General features: G+C 34.7%; 1 protein-coding gene across 2 annotated transcripts in view; it reads right to left on the reverse strand.

Annotated features, from left to right (window-relative positions):
- Positions 1 to 9,457, reverse strand: part of LOC127851593 (uncharacterized) — a 32,897-nt gene extending 23,440 nt beyond the window's left edge. Inside the window, exons 1-6 of one of the 2 annotated variants that reach the window (XM_052385425.1) lie at positions 9,314 to 9,457; positions 7,821 to 7,912; positions 7,311 to 7,382; positions 6,041 to 6,173; positions 3,341 to 3,441; positions 2,439 to 2,513 (exon numbers count right to left, since the gene is read on the reverse strand). In XM_052385425.1, the coding sequence (XP_052241385.1) occupies positions 2,439 to 2,513; positions 3,341 to 3,441; positions 6,041 to 6,173; positions 7,311 to 7,382; positions 7,821 to 7,912; positions 9,314 to 9,389 (549 nt within the window). In that variant the 5' untranslated portion in view covers positions 9,390 to 9,457. The remainder of the gene's footprint in view (positions 1 to 2,438; positions 2,514 to 3,340; positions 3,442 to 6,040; positions 6,174 to 7,310; positions 7,383 to 7,820; positions 7,913 to 9,313) is intronic. The other variant, XM_052385426.1, reaches the window with a different exon arrangement.
- Between the last annotated feature and the right edge of the window lie 8,126 nt (positions 9,458 to 17,583).

Raw genomic sequence — 17,583 nt, forward strand, 5'->3', positions numbered from 1 at the left:
CCGCTTTACAATTTCTTGCTGATTGTGTGGTTAGTCCATGCACAATAACGGTTTACCTTTTATACAGATCGGTTTTTATTTGTGATTGGTAAAGAATGTTTCACGAGCATATTGTGAATGTTTAACGCACATGACTTTTCACGAGCATAGAGTACATTTGTGTATGTATACTGTTCAAAAAAGGAGTACACTCCTTTGTTTTACTGTCTTTGGTTTGGCCATGGCAAGTCTAGCCATTCCTGGTATTCGTCCTATTTCACAAATCTTGATTGTCGCATGATTGTCGCGCGTCGTATCGTGCGTCGAGAGAATGTCGTTTGAATGTCGTGTGTCGACTTCGAAGGTCGACACGCGACACTCAACTTGGCACTATCCGTATTCCGTAGAAACCTGTTTAGAATAGAATACTTTTACATATCGTTTCCTTGATTCCAATACATGTTTGTTGTTCTCTCAATTATTCCGCTGCACACTGGTTCACAACCCAAACGTCAAAGGAGTCACACTATATTATTGGCGTCGCACTGAAGTGCGGCGACTAGTATGTAATTCGTTGTTTTTTTTCGCTTATGGGAGGAGAAGTTATTTTACGGATCAATGTATATATTTTTGTTGTCAGAATATCTTGCATATTGGTGATTTTTTTGTGTAAATTAGTGTAAATAAGTACTGCATTTGTGCCTATTACATTTACTACAACATTATTTGCCAATTATGCAAAGCAAATTCTTTTAAATAATAACTGATCACATGGACTGGGCAAAACTAAAAGATCAAAGGGACTGGGCAAATACGCGAACCGGTGAAACTTTCTGGTTGTGTATAAAAACAAAACTTCTTTGTTCCACTATCCTAGCAACCACCTAGTTGCTAATACAGGCGCTATAGAGAGAGTAGCGCGACACGTATTATTAATTGTAATAATGAGCCTTGATAAAGGAATCAGTCTCTTATCAATGAGGAGCACCATCACAGCACCCCAGTCTCATTTCTATCAAGTTCTCCTACAGGTTTTTTTTAAGAACCACATATAGAAGGCCGCAGGCCTGACCCGTATCTTGCCAGTGGTATGGACCCTTTGGTATGGACCTTTAACTCCGCTCACTATCTAGCATTTAAACTTCCGGGTTTACATTTAAACCTACTATTACATCTTATTAATATCTTAGTTAGAAGGTGATTTTAAAAGCGGTTCCGTAGTGTAGTGGTTACACGCTCGCTTCACATGTGAGAGGCACAAGGTTTGAGTAGAGTCAAATTATTGTATTTGTGTTCTTTTTTAACTTTTTGTTTTGATGTAGACATTTAAGTTTAAATAAATATTATGTTTTATTTTTTTGTTTTTATTATGTCCATGAAAATTATGTGTGAGAGGGTGGGGGGTTCGTAAACACATTAAAACTTTTACAGTGTTTTCATATCAATGAGTACTCAACCCCTATCGTAAATGAGCAACTTAAGAATAAGTTCAGAATCATCTCCCCTTGAAGTTGAGACAATTATGAAATTACGCTTACAAGATGAAGCAGATTTTTTAAAACCTACACAGTTATGTTCCATTAATGACAACTGCACACGGATGCCAGTTAAAAAAGGAAACCAATGTAAAGAAAATGAACGTTTAAATATTTGGGAGTTACAACACAAAATCATAGATAATGGTTATTTGGGGGTTATAACACAACATCATATATAATGGTTATTTGGGGGTTATAACACAAAATCATAGATAATGGTTATTTGGGGGTTATAACACAAAATCATAGATAATGGTTCTACCAGTATCTTTTTCTATTTTGTTTAAAATAATTGGCCAATATATTAATATTTACAGTAGAACAAAATCGTTCCATGTAACTTCATTGAGTACCTTTTACAGTGAAATTCCCGACGCCCTTTGATGCTTTGCATCAATACTTATCTTGTTTTTACAATGCAATGATCTTAAATGATCTTAAAGCCAAACGTTCTCGCGAGCTTACCTTGGTATCGCACGCACTACGCCAAGATGTTTAACACCTTTAAACAGTATTGCATTTCCAAAGAAAGGTGCAAACATAAGCCACTAACGACTTTGCAAAAAAGAGACTTATATCCAAAAAAGGAAACTGATTATATCAGCTCGTCACATTGCCATATTGTAAAATCACACTGATAGGTAAGAATCGACGCATGTAGTAAAGATGTCTTATCATTTCGCGTACGAGACCCTGTACATAAATCAATTATTCAATTTATTCCAGTTATTCATTATTCAATTATTACTAACAACGTTTCACTGTCAAAAACCTTTGTCACATGAGTATATACATTACATTGAGGTAATTTTAGGATGAATGGAAATTAAAAACCGTGGTTTTAAGTAATTGTTAATTGTAACTTATGTACATCAACGGTCAAAAAAGGCTTCACAAAGTTGGCTTGATTCAAGAACTTACTCCTTTGGCCATGCATTTACTCGTGTACTTCTCTGCGTTGGTAAGAGGAGTGACTACGGTAGACAGGAAGCATTCCTGGAGAAAGATGTGTCATATTTCCCCTTTAGGTAACCAATAGAATATGGCTTGTGTTTAGAACTACAGCTTGCCGACATTAAAATCACACGGGTGGTTACAAGTGGGCATATAACAGTCCACCTACTAAAATCGTGTAAAATAATTATATACACTAATGCTAAAACATATTTGAAGAACAAAAACATACATTTAAAGGAAAAGTACGCTTAAACCTTTTTAGAAAAGAAAAGTAGGCTTAGGTCATATTGGAAGAAAAAATGTTTTTAACTTATTGAGGATTAAAAAATACTTCAACCCTATTAGACGATAAAAGTATGTTAAAATCCTACTTGAATAATAAGTTTGCTTACATGCTTTTGGAAGATAAAATCGTGCTTAAGCCATACTGTAAGAAACAGTATGCTTAAACTATATTTAAAGAAATAGTGTGCTTAAATTCTATTGGACGATATAAGTATTCGGGCACATTGGTATTATCAAAAGTAAATATCAATTTAAAAAAAACATGATAGGATTGATGAAATTATAACTGTTTGTACGAATTGATTTTAAAAGTCAAAGTTGTTTAGAAATCTGCATCAATAACATTAATGCAGAAACAGGTGTTATTTCATTTACGGACAGCGAAGCTACCCTCCATGTCCACTATGAAGTTTCGCTATCTAATTAAAAGAACAGCGTAGATCCTGACCGTTGCGAAACGGCTGACTGGTCTGGAGTTTCGCTTGCCGCATATGCAATAAGACTTAAGTGCATGACGAGACTCGGGTGATATGTTTGGTAATTAAATGTAATTGGAATATAATGAACACATTTAAACCTACGTTGTCCGATCCACAGATGACCACTGTCTCACAGGAGTCAAGTGTTTCCTGTACGTCACATTTAAAGCAAATCGGTCCACGAAGTGTGACGTCTGGTATAGCTGGAAATATAATTATAGCAAGAACTGTTATTAAATGCAAGAATTTACTACGCTTTTCATGTTTGGAAAAATCTAAGTTAATCAAAATATGAAGAAAAAGTGTTGAACGAAAAAACTCGACCTGGGTTAAAACAAGGGATCTTAAAAGAAATATACAACGCATTATCTCTTAGCAATTCTAGATTATTAAATACATTTTTACAAACGCAATATATATTTGTTTAATTTCTTAAAAAGGGATTTACAGGATTTTTTAAAATTCGTTTACCATATCTTTAATTAAAATTAGTTCTGACCTTAAGTATTAATTCGCCTGGTTGAATCTAATGCATTTATTCTTTATCGGATCAATAAAATGTCGATGACATTTAAGCGTTCCAAGGTGTGGACAAGTCATTGAAACCTCGTAAGTTCTAAACTTTAATAAACCTTTTGAGCTTTTGAGGTGAGGAGATTGAAGAAATAGAAAATTTGAAGTAAAATCATTTTAAATGCTGATACTATCCCAGTTTCAGTGGACTTTCAAGGTGGAAAGCCAGCTAAGTATGTTTGCAGCCTATCATAAACAAGGTAATATCAAACACGATATATATATAAATTAAAACTGAAGATAATAATGAAATATCTGAACGAACTTGTTACCTTAATACAATAGCATCTTACTATAAGTTTACTTATAACAAAAAATGATTATAGTACTGAGGATTTTAATAAATACATAACGTTAATAAAAAATAAACAATAGTGAGTCCATTTGAAACGAAAGTATCATAACTATATAGGAAGCTTCAACAATTTAAAAACTATGTCAAATTATACAAGTTCTTGCTTTTATGCAGATTTGTAATTTTTAAACATAAAATTACATGCAATTGTATTATACGTAAAGTGTTTCCTTATAAATGATTTAACAAAGTATGTAGCTTACAGAGTAAATATATAAACAACCAATGAAACCAAAGGTATGTTGACATTTAGCATCTATTTATGAACTGTTATCTTATGTTATCTCCAACAAATACATACTTTTGCTTATAACGCATTTATGCTTATAATATTAATATATATATGCATTGAGGAGTAAATTAACATGCAGGAAAAATTAAATGTAAATGCTTTTGCAGAATATTTCAACTAAAAGCAAAACAATATGCCTTAGCTTCAAAGTATGTGTACAAGGTAAAAGCTTTCCTTACATCTGCATAGTACGGGAACAATTTACTAACCTATATGCATTGCGTAGCCTTGACTTCTATTTTATAGATCACTTTATATGTGTTACATATGTTATTTAATTTCTGATTGCATTACATATTGAGTTTTGTGCATATTGTATATCTATACTGTGTTATGCTATGCATATGTGTTTAAAAGGTAGTACGTTTAAAACCATATGATTTCCATCATCACGACTGCGGATGGCCGGTTTGTTTGTATGTATGATATCAAGGTACTCAAATGAATCAAAACTGTGCATTCAAGTATTCAATCAACGTTTAATACAAATGTTCAATTCATGAAAAAAAACTCTGAAAATATTATCATGAGATGAGTTCTTGTTAACATCCTGATGTTTTTTGTTTAAGTCAGCAAGTTTCATAATTCATTAAAATTAAGGACAGAACATTCAACCCAACATAACATACAATATAAATATGTGAAAATCCAGCTGCTGGAGCAGTATTGCATTCTAATTATGTACAAGTTGTTGGTCCTTTATTCAAGGCAAGTGACCAATTGCCCAAACAGCACGAACAAACAAAATACACATAGAAGAATGAAGCAGGTGTAATCGCATTGAAACGGCCAATGCAACGCATTGAGGGTTTAAACCGGTTTTTACAGCGCTCAACCTCACACTTGGCCCATCAATATTGACGATATATATAAGTGTAAATAAAAATTAACGTCATAGCATTGCAACTCAAATTAAACAATAATAAAGGGAAATTAAAACGCACTTAATTTAATTACCATTGAATTACTCAATGGTAGGAAGGAGACCAGAGCAACAAATTACCAACTTTTTGAAGAACGATGAAATGAAGCTACAACAAGTGTCAACTATATCCCTTCTTTTTACAATAAGATTAAAGAATATAGAATCATAGCATCACATTTTTAATATTCCAGATCATCATCGTGTAAATACAAAGTAAAGCAGCAATATTAGGTGTACAAGATCTATATTACATAGCTTTTTGTTTATGTGACTGCTAAAACATAATGCAAACAAGAAACGCCCGACAAGGAGAATATATTTAAAAAGTCTAACATTATCAACGCTCGGGTTAACACCTTAGAACTGCCAGTGGAAATCATTTAGGGTTAAGTCCTGTTTGATGGTTAGCCTAGCATCACACTAAGCGAAGAATTATTGATAAAACGCATATACCGGTACGTCGTAGCGTTGCAATTGAAATAAAAATATTAGTAATACAGAATATATAAAGGATTTGTGTTTAGTTTTGGGGCAATTACACTTATTTCTTAGTAAAGAGACACGATTAAGATGTCCAAGACTTGCAAGACTATTAATGAGATACATTGTATTAACAATTTTCTTTTCAACAATTGTTGACGTCATTGCTTGACTTACGTTGTGATCCGCATCCCTGGAGGTTGCAATAGTCGTCTTGGCAACACTCAATGCACGTCTCGACGTCCCCATTGGTTCGCCGAGTGACTTTGGAGATGTGAGCCCCGATTGATCTCTGCCTGTTCGGGCATCGCTTTGAAATAAAATACAATAGTGCCATTGACGAAATGAAGAATACGAAAAAGGTTTTATAGTGGCAAAGAAAAACCTGTTCATAGAGCAATTCCGTGTGGTTCATTTTGGAGTGCGAAGCAAAGGCAAGTAACAATACACAACGACAAACAAATCTAATTACTTCATGATACTTAATTAAATGTCGTGCCTTGACTGAGCCTGTGTATTGTTTTTCCACAAGATGGAAATTAGGCTTAGTTTACACAAAAAGTTTTATTTCGCCAATGGATTCATGTGATTAAAAAGCTTTATTATTTCTATATGTAATATTGACAAACGTATAATTAAACATATATATTGGTTATCATGATGTTGGTTTCTGTTTTCAATTTTATTAAAATGTGTTATTACTGAAAGGGTATCTATGGTTTGTCGCCATGCACTGATTGTGATAGTAAATTCAAGTACAGAACATTCATACTACTTTAATTAGTACTATTACAGATATCATTAATGCTATACCACCGTTAATACGACTTCTTTTCATATACAGGGTCAGGATCGTTTGTGTTCCCCTTTTAATGTTCGCAAATTGACTTGAGTATTTGACTGTCTGAGTTTAATCTGGGTTCAAGTCATATTCCTTTTAAGATTTTACAAACATGTTTTATTGTGTATTATAATACGTGGTAAATATTTAATGCGCATGTTCCTATTGTGACATTTCATTACAATGAAATAGAAATCCTTTTTTGAAAATAATATTACTTGTGAAATGCTTCGATATTTTTGAATTTATATTACATACTGTTTATTCTTACATTTATTTGGTAAACGTTTTGCGAAGAATACTTCATAAAGTCTTCTGGTCGTAGTTGAATTAACTTCAACGGAAAATACATAGATTGCTATGCGCTTAATAGTGTACGAACATCGATATTTTTGCGTAAAGACACAGTCTTCAAATGTTTACTTTTTAATTGTATTGATTTTATTGTGTTACTAACATCCGAATTGATGGTGTTCTTAATGTTAGTACATTTTCTTTAGCGCGTTGATTTGATCTTTATTGTACAAGCATGTTTAACATTTTGCTACTGACATACGTGCATTGGAATCCCGTGTCATAGATCATTTGTTTTGATGCATTACTTACAGACGTAGCCTGGCAGCCAGTATCATAGAACAGATGTCCTCCATCGGAAACGATTTGGGTCACGTGACAAACCTAAATTGACGGAACAAATTAACGAGTAAGAAGAAACAAGTTTGTTGTTTACCGGTTAAGATATCAAATACACGGACTTAATACTAGAATTTGTATTTTTACGAACAAAAGTTCATAGTCTTTTTTCTATTTGCAAAAGAAGTTTACAGAAGTTCCACAACCAGCATTTCCATAGGGCTGAGCATGGCTCTTTCAGATTTCATTGTATATTAGTATACCCGGGGATATCATATGTGGAGCAAATACGGACCGTTTGCTGTTGACAATTATTTCCCAAACCGAGACCAAAATAATAATAAAAGCGGCTTTCTCTAAACTGCAATTGATTCATTAACATCAGAAGTCGATGGTGTTTTACTAGTCATGGCAAACTTATAGTTCTTTAATTGCTTGGACGGCATTTACCAACCGTGTTCGTTGAACTGAGTTGTACCTCACCTCGTGCTCTGTACACTGGACTACGTGGTTACAGTCGCTAGGGGAAGGTAGTCTCAAACAGTCCATGCACATTGGACCCGAGGCAGCGCCACCTGTACATGTAATCAGAACTATGTGTGAAGTAAAAAACTGTCGAACATAATCAATCTTTCTGTAAATTTACATTGAGTTAAATTTATTCGTTGATAAACTAAAATCTAATATGTTATGAATGCATTCAGTGTTGTTAAAATAATTTGATTTGAATTGATATTGGACCTGGCCGAATATTGAGATGCACACTATGATTCGCCTTGTTTTGTAACAGGACTCAACGACGATTCGGGGGTATTTACCGCATAGTTTTTTTTACATACAAACTTCCAAAATCATTATTATAAATGCGTGTTGTACTTAAAAAAACATGTAAGAAATTTCCCTTTTAATTTGGCTAACATCTTTTGACTAAAATGGAAGACATCTATGGCGCAATTCATAACGAAAGTAACGATGCTTTATCCAACCGTTTTGCTATACACAATTGTTAGGACATATTGTAAAGAAATGTTTTTTGCATAACTTGATGGATGTAAACAACTAACTATATAACGGATGCTTTTTAAGCAAGCTTTTTAATTTCTTTAGATGGACATGACCCCCAATAAGTGCACGTTAAGTAAATTTTAGAAGGCGCTAATAATATGAATCAGTAGGTAAAGGATTATTCTGAATATGAATTTACGACCACAGAGTTCTAACGCAAGTTTGTAACCACGATATCTTTGATACGCTCAATCAAATGTCCACACCAACGGTATATACGGACCCATTTAACGCCCTCTTGGTCGTTCACATCCTCTTGCGGGATATACTATATTGTTTGTTTGTGTTGAAGGGAATTGTAAGCAGTTTTGCGAAATGAAATTTATCAAAATATGTCATATATTTAAAGCGTAATTTATGCATTATGTACAGAAAGGGACGGTTACAATCTTCACACCTGTACAAATATCAGTTGGTATTAACCCATTTATGCTTAGTGTCTAGAAAAAAGGCCTTGGCAAACAGCGAAGACCCAGATGAGACGCCGCAGGATGCGGCGTCTCATCAGGGTCTGCGCTGTTTGCTGGAAGGAATTTCTGTAAGAAATATTCTAAATATTGAAATAAATATACTAGACATCCCTATTTTTTTTAATAAATTGATCCAATTTAGAAGGATGGGAGAGTCCACTAGGCATAAATGCGTTAAAATAAACATCATCAAAATAGGAAAAATAAGAAAGCCTGTGTTACGCTTTCCATCAATTATTTTACAAATACCGCGTCTCGAGGTTCCGGGTTTGGACCCCGTGAAAGGCAAACATGTTGTATAACCGTTTTGATTGCATTTTTATATTATTTCTAAATAGTAAAAAATGTAACAAGTTGTCAGGTAATTAATTTAACTATCTTTAAAACATATGGCAACATTGAAACTAATCAAATTTACAAGGAAATAAAAATTATACATACACTGAGTCCAGGTCAAACTAATTACACCAAATACTGTAGCTATTAAAAACATATTTCGCAAACGAAAAATCAACATCAAGTGAATAATTTTTCATTAATAATTACATTCCATTTACTGTTCTTATTTGTGTCATTGTCCAAGTTAAAAAGGGGCATTGTCAAATTTTTTTGGTAGTGAAAAATATGCGGAATTTTTACTTCTAAAATTTAATAACTGAAACTTTGTTTCCCATTTGTGAAGAAAAACATTAATTGTATTTTTGTCTTAGCAAAATGCTGTGCATAAGACACATATCTCTGTCATATGAAACGCATGAAGCATTTCTTAATGGTTAAACATTTACATTTCAATTACATGATTTAACCATAATTTGCAGCTGTTCCTTTAAGGTAACTCGACAAATGTGTACATGGTTGTGATAACGACTCGACATTACAGGCTGCCGCCCATTAATATGGAACGCCATTACTGACTTCATATGACTGTTGTTGTTGTTTGCAGTACATTAATAATTGTTTTCAGTGGAGTATACATTATGCATTGTGCAATTTTCTTTACGTTCAGTACATTCCTCCATACATTAATGACCCGGCGCTTTGTGTACGGTTTACCAATAAAAACAATTGCTACTTTCGCGGACCTTTTGGGATGAACATGATTGGAGAATGGAAATTAAGAGTGTTCGGCGTGTATATACAGTTACGATTTATCATGTTTGCACCCAAATCCTTCAAGAATACAATTTCGACAAAATCTTATTGTTTTAGTATCGCAATTTTTCGACGATCTGAGACCAGTTTGTGTGTGTAATTAAAATGAATTTGCAACGTTCTCAATGCTAAGATGCTTGATCGGAATCAAAACAAAGAGTTTACAAATAATACTGGGTTTTCTTGCGTAATGTGATATTAGACGACCTACCTATTTAACATGAAACCATTTTAAATCGGCACAATAAAATAACGAATATATTTTACGGAAATTAATTACATTGGCCCTCCTTACAATCAAATTGTTTTAATTGTGGCAAAGGTTTTCCAACAAAACAGCATTTAGACTTTTCTTTTAAATTACTTGAACATAAACCTGTTTCAAAAAACTGTGACATACTAGTACACAAGTATCTTTCCATTTAAAAAAAACCACATTGTTGTTGCTTATACATAAAATTAAGGAGGGGGAGCAATTTTCGGTACTGTCTGTGCGTCAACAATAACAGTTACACATTTTTATTAACATAAATTATGTTTCAACAATCATATCATGATGATATTGCTTTTAATATATTGAAAAAACACACCCACCTTTGTATTAAAATAAAAAAAATCATGAAATTTATTCCTACGGATATGTGTCTAAATGATATTTAGAATGAAGGCGAATATTGGTCTCTACTAAAAACATAATTAACATAAGTACTCAAAATCAACGAATATTTTGCAAAATATTTCGTAAAATAATGATTACCCATTAAAGCAGTATCAAAATTGTCAACGCTAGATGTGGTATGGTAACATAGATACAAAATGCTCATTCTCGGTTGTTCGCTTGCGAACAACTAAGGTTAAGAGCAAGTTTTGCAAGCCAGTTTTGGTCATTACCCTTAACCTTATCACAGCCTGCAGCCTACATACGCGCCGAGAAATAATTCGCGGCATTGTTTCAGTTCTTGAACTACAATCATTTAAATATTGAAACATTATATTAATATCGTGTTAAATGAAACAATTTTGAAAGGATCATTTATATAAAAAGTAAAAAAACAATTTATTACAATACGTGTCTTTTACATCTTTTAGTACAATGCCTTTCAATATAAAATTGAAATATAAAAGCAAATACAGCAAACTGACAAATTAGGGTAGCCTATTCAGGCCTTCAGGAACGATTTTCAGACGTGCTGATCGATTACGACACACATTTGTGGTTAGATCATGAAACGATTTTCCTCTTTACGTGACACTATACTATTTCGGTAGTGTATTTTTTTCTCATCTTGAACGCAAAAGTGTGTTTATCGATAGTCAATTTTGTCTTCCCCTGACGATTTAGTGACCGAGTACAGACATGAAAGTCTGCGTGATGGATTTTTACGCGTAATTGTAAGTGGGCCACAATTTGTGTCTATGTGTCGTTTGAACATGCAGAGAGTAGTCCGGAATTCCGTACATTGAACAGTGTGAAATCATTTACGCAGTGCACAGACACAGTGTTGCAGCCAAATTTCAGGGGATTTCTCTCGAATTAGCCTATTACATATTCGAATGTAATAATTCGTGCCTGCTGGTATTATGTATAGGTCATTAAAGGTGAAAAACTGGGTAAAACAGCAACGTCGAAAGAGCGAATAAGTGTTCTACCGATTTTAAGGTCAAATATTGGTTGATACCATTTAAATACTAGGGTAACAAGTAATGCATAAACAACAAAGTACGGTTCAACATCGCTGTCTTTATGACTACCTAATTCGTGAGTAAAACGTACTGCTCGCATATTTTTTTCATCAATTATCATATTGTTTATTTTGAATTGTATATGGTGTCAACAGTTTGGAAAAGTGGATTTCCATCATGAAATTATTTTCTTAGTGTGATAGGTATTCGATAATTCCACAATATTTATTTAATATAATGGTGATCGCAAATTTTATTTTATATTAAATGGTTCTCATTATACCATCTTCATAATATTTTTAATGCTTTCAGAACGTCTAAAAAGAGACATGTTGTTATTTTTGTGACGTAGTCTTTAAACGATACTAACATAAACGTTAACGAAGTCCAATTCAGATTTCTTAACGTTGTATTTTTATTTATTAAACTCAACACAACGTTTTCAAATGTTTGTCAAATTCAAGAAAAAAGCGAAGACCCGCAACGGGCCCCGCCCGCGACAGCAATAAATTACAACCTCTCCTATACGGTTGTGGGCGTGAGACAGTTTTTTTAGTAGAAACAAGATACAGAAGTTGATTGTAACGCGTGCAAATTCTGATGGGCCGTGTGCAAAGTCATGTGTCGAACAACTTCCAACGCAAATATGACGTATGCAATGGACACATAACGAATACAAACGGAATAAACCGATGATTTGACAAGCAAGGTGAACAATACTCTTGTCCGGTCTTATTGACGTTTGATAACTCGAGGCAACGAAATGTTGATCTCGGCGTGAATGCCTATTAAAGATTCTATAAAACTTGGTTTATTTCCTTGATACAAATTTCGATTATTATATTAATTCAAGAATTCCCAAAATGTTCGTTACGTTACATTTTGTTCAAGTTATCTATATAACAAAAATATGATGATAAACAGTGCACACACATCTCGACATGTGCGTTAAGACACGCTCTTTATAAATCTGAATGGGTTGTGTTCATGTCAAACTTGCGATTTTGAAAGCAATAAGATAATTTTAAAAAATGAGTTGCGTCTAACGTTTTGCAATAGAGAACAACTTCAGTGCCTTAAGCGCTTTGATTATGTTGTGTGGAAAAAAAATATATTTCATGTGAATTTCCCGCAACGATATCTATTCATAAACCCACAAACACTAACATGGTACATGAACACGTGTTGAATATATTATCCCACAATTAAGAAGAGCATGTTGTATCTTGTTTAGTCTGTGTTTCCTGACCACATCTAGCGTTGAACTTGTGACTATTACTATAAGGAGCACTAATTTGTTTATGTGTTAACTTTATTTTTCGAAATATTGTACGAAATATTCGTTGATTTTGAGTTTGTATGGGCTTTCAATTATAACATCGGTATATTCGTAAGTTAAATGTAGCTATAAGCTTAAGAAAGACTTAAGCTGTTAGAATGTGTTCTTAGTTACAGAGTAAGATACGGGCCTAGTTTCACGAACGTTCTCAGGTTTTAAACTCAACTCAGCAGATGAGATTTGAGTTTCCACTCAGCTGAGAATTGAGTATGACGGGGATCTCACGAACGAACTCAAAACTCATCTCAGTTGAGACCGACTCAACTTTCCGACTCAACTCAAATATTTATTATTTGTTGAAGATGTAAGTAACGTTCTTCAAAAGGAGATTGATTTATAACATTTTTACGGAAATTGTGTCAGTTTTCTGTTCGTCTACGAGAGTGAAAATGCCAAGGTCAGATATTTTTTCTGAAAGCGAAAGGCTCTGTCTGTTTGAAAAAATAATAAACCATTACGATGAGCTGTATGTTCAACTAAACGGGCTCAAACGACAATACGATGTGAGCTGAAACATGGAAATCAATGCTGACAAATTTGCGAAGGTAAATCTTTAAATCGTCTAACGTCCTCGTAAACGTTGAATGCGTTCAACAAAAGCGGCCATTTTTGAGTACTGCTTTATAACTTGAGACAGGTAGAACGCTGGCTCAATTATTTTTGCTCAAACTCAAAGATGAGTTCGACTCAGTACTCAAACACGTTACGTGATCACCAACTTGAGCAAGGTGTTTACACTCATCTCAAAAGTTGAGCGAAATCTCAAAGTTGAGTCAAAATATCGACTTAAGTATGATCGTGATACTAGGCCATCGTCTTGTATTTCATCACTACACAATTAATTCCATATGACAGTAAGCCTAATATGAGCAGATATGCCCATCTATGAACGTGATTACAAGAGACAGTTGGTCTTTACATTCTTATCTTTACGTTGAACCATGACAAAGTAGAATTTATGTCCTATTAAGGCTCACGTCCCTTCAAAGCTGTTGACACAGTTAATATTGTATTCAACTGTTTCAAAGACAAAGCTTTTAGTGTGGGCTGTTCACAATGTGAATAGGGCAGACAATCTAAAAGCAAAAACCCTAAGAATTATAGCATAACAACTAAATTTAAATATAAGGACAAACACCTCAAAATAGCAGCAGACCTACTACAGAATAGTACAAGAACCACTACAGCAGAGTACAAGAACCACTACAGAATAGTACAAGAACCACTACAGCAGAGTACAAGAACCACTACAGCAGAATGGAAGATCACAGCTTGTATTATTATTATTATCATTATGATTAATAGTAGTAGTAGTAGAAGTAGTAGTAATAGTAGTAGTAGTAGTAGTAGTAGTAGTAGTTGTTGTTGTTGTTGTAGTAGTAGTAGTAGTAGTAGTAGTAGTAGTAGTAGTAGTAGTAGTAGTAGTAGTAGTAGTAGTAGTAGTAGTAGTAGTAGTAGTAGTAGTAGTAGTAGTAGTAGTAGTAGTAGTAGTAGTAGTAGTAGTAGTAGTAGTAGTAGTAGTAGTAGTGGTAGTAGTACTAGTAGGAGGAGGAGGAGGAGGAGGAGAAGGAGGAGGAGTAGTAGTAGTAGTAGTTGTTGTTGTTGTAGCAGTAGTAGTTGTATTGTTTTTGTTTTTATTACTATTATTATTATGCTATTATAATTACTAAAACTAGTATTAATAATATCAAGAGCCTTAAGAGTCATTCTGAATTTGAGTGCTTGATTTGGCTGTGTGTGCCGATTTAAATGCTTTAATGTAAAAATGGTTAGGTCGTCTAATATCACATTACCCAAGAGAAACCCAGTATTATTTGTTTTGATGCCGTTCAGGCATTTAAGTTTCCAGAACGTTGCAAATGGGTTTGACTAAGACACAAACTTGTCTCAGATCGTCGAAAAGCGATACCGAAACATTCAGAGTTTGTCAGAATTGTCTTCTTGAATCATTCGCGAGCAAACAGGATTAAGCCACACTGTGGATAGACGCCGGACACACTGTGGATACACGCCGGACACACTGTGGATACACACCGGACACACTGTGGATACACGCCATTCTATACATAGATGGTGACGTCACTACGTTATTGTCAGTAAGACCGGTGTGACGCAATGAAAGTCCGGCGGAAACCCAAACAGGTTACAAAACACCAAATGTTTGTAAAAGTTATACGTTGTTTTAGTAACAACAGGTATTTTTTAATGAATGTATTTACTGTCGTTGATGTATCTGGTATTTTGTTGTATCTGGTACTTGCTTGCTCTTGACTGCTTCACTCTCCGAAGTTGAGGTAGATTAATAATTCGAAAAACTTAAGGATTATAAAACACAAAGTATCATGCTCGAGCTTATGTACATGTGTTTAGTTTGCTCCCTCTGTATTGTTGAGGTACATACAATAATTCCGAATGTGGGAATTATTGTCCGAATTAAATCCAAAATTTATAGGTTTGTGCAAGTCTTTAGTTGTTGAGTTACACACAATAATAATTTATTAGTTTTTAATATTTCACTGTTTTCACTTTGTTTTTCAGTCCTATCACGACAGTCAAATAATATATTTACAAGTTTGTTCTAGTTCGTCGATGTACTCGAATTACCAGTACACAGTGCTCATACGGAGTTTTTAGCAAACATTGCAACTGCCTTGCATGAATATAGCACTTTCAATAACAATCCCTTACAAGATCTGGTCCGGCTGGAAATCGAACTAACGATCCTCGGATTGCAGCCAAGCCATCTTATTTACGCATTATCCAGGTGCATAACAGTTCACTGATTAGACAAATAGCTCGCACCTTATTCAAGTATATTAGATTCCCAACAAAACCAACAACATATTTAAACGCAATACACATGCAAGCGCGCGTATCGTGACTGGTCGCAATTATTATGAAATGTTAAACTATGGACAGAACTTACAATAGAGAAGCAATTATTTTTAATTAAAGCATCCAGATGTAAATAGTTATGCACTGCTGGCAATATTGTTTAGGATTTTCCAAATTTTGTTTAAAATTTGGAGTTAAACGGAAGTTTCCGGATTCGAAATGTCTACTCATTATCATCATTCCCTAAACCAGCCTGTCCGTTGGGGTAAATGGGGGGGGGCGGGGGACAACACCGATCGAGATCCTACGGCATTTAGGTCTGTTGTGGGCTTCTAGCAGTAGCTCATCCATGGGAAGGGAAGTCCACTCGTTTTTTCCTTGTCCATCCAGCTATCTTCTAATAGCTTCGACGGCGACCTCCTTGTAACGTGGCCTGGAGCACAGTCTAAGGAGTTTCGTGTATGGTGACATGCCCTAACCTTTCGTCGTTTGATGGGCGCCAGGAAGGGTTCTTGTGGAACAACAAGTGCTGCTGACACGCTGCGGACATACTCGTTGGTCACATGGTCTGCGTAGGAAATGCAGAGCAGTATCGTTGTGTTCAAATGCCTGTAGCCTGCGTTAATGTCTGCGTAAAGTGTCCAGGCCTCATAGTCCTACAGTAGGATGGAGACTATGAGAGACTTGTAGAGCCTATGCTTGGTGGGGAAGCTGATGGAGCTGCTTGTCCACAACCTGCTCAGTCTAGCCATCGCTGCGGTCGCCATGGCAATTATTATTTGGACCTAAGTGTACTGGTACCGTCCTTGAACAGGGTTTCTCTCTTGAAAGAGGGCGCTTCTTCCAGCTTCTTGTCGTTCGCATTGTTGTCTGCTCTGGGTTTTTTCCTTCTATTCTCTGTGATCTTCGACTTCTCGGTTTTTACCTCCACCCGTTTGCTCCTGCTCTGCACTAATGAGAAATGTCCCAATAAGTTTGGAACAGCGTACGTCATATCAATATACTATTTGCTCCGTTTGAAACGCATACTTGATCATTCTTATTGTTGTTGTGCAACATGGGTTCTTATAACAATTCTATGCAATGTCTCATAATTCTTGATGATGATAATTTGTAATTGATCGACATGTGTTCCATAAATGTGGATGACCATTACATGACCACACGTGTATATGATTTTACAATAGAACAAAGCGGCCTATTATTGATTGTTCATTCTAATTGTTTTATCACGCTCTTCATAACCTTTAACCCGAATCTGACAAAAAATGTATGATAAACATTTTTGCTTTGTCAGACACATTGTCAGATAATGCATTTAATATCTTAACTGTTTACAAGCATCACGTCTGAAAGATGGACCAAATGTCTAACAAGATTTCACCTAATCGGACCATATGTGTATGGCAAGTCTTTCATATATTTCGCGGAGTCTGTATTTTAAACCATTTATGCCTGGTTGACTCTCCCATCTTTCTAAATTGGATCAATTCATTTCCAAAATTAGGGATGCCTAGTATATGTAATTCTATATTTAGAATATTTCTTACAGAAATTCCTTTAAGCAAACAGCGCAGACCCCTGATGAGACGCCTCATCATGCGGCGTCTCATCTGGGTCTACGCTGTTTGCCAATGCCTTTTTTCTAGACGTTAGGCATAAATGGGTTAAATATAAAAAAAATTAACCGGACTATTGTCAG

The sequence above is a fragment of the Dreissena polymorpha genome, chromosome 11 (genome assembly GCF_020536995.1).
Source record: "Dreissena polymorpha isolate Duluth1 chromosome 11, UMN_Dpol_1.0, whole genome shotgun sequence".
Taxonomy (NCBI): Eukaryota; Metazoa; Mollusca; class Bivalvia; order Myida; family Dreissenidae; genus Dreissena; species Dreissena polymorpha.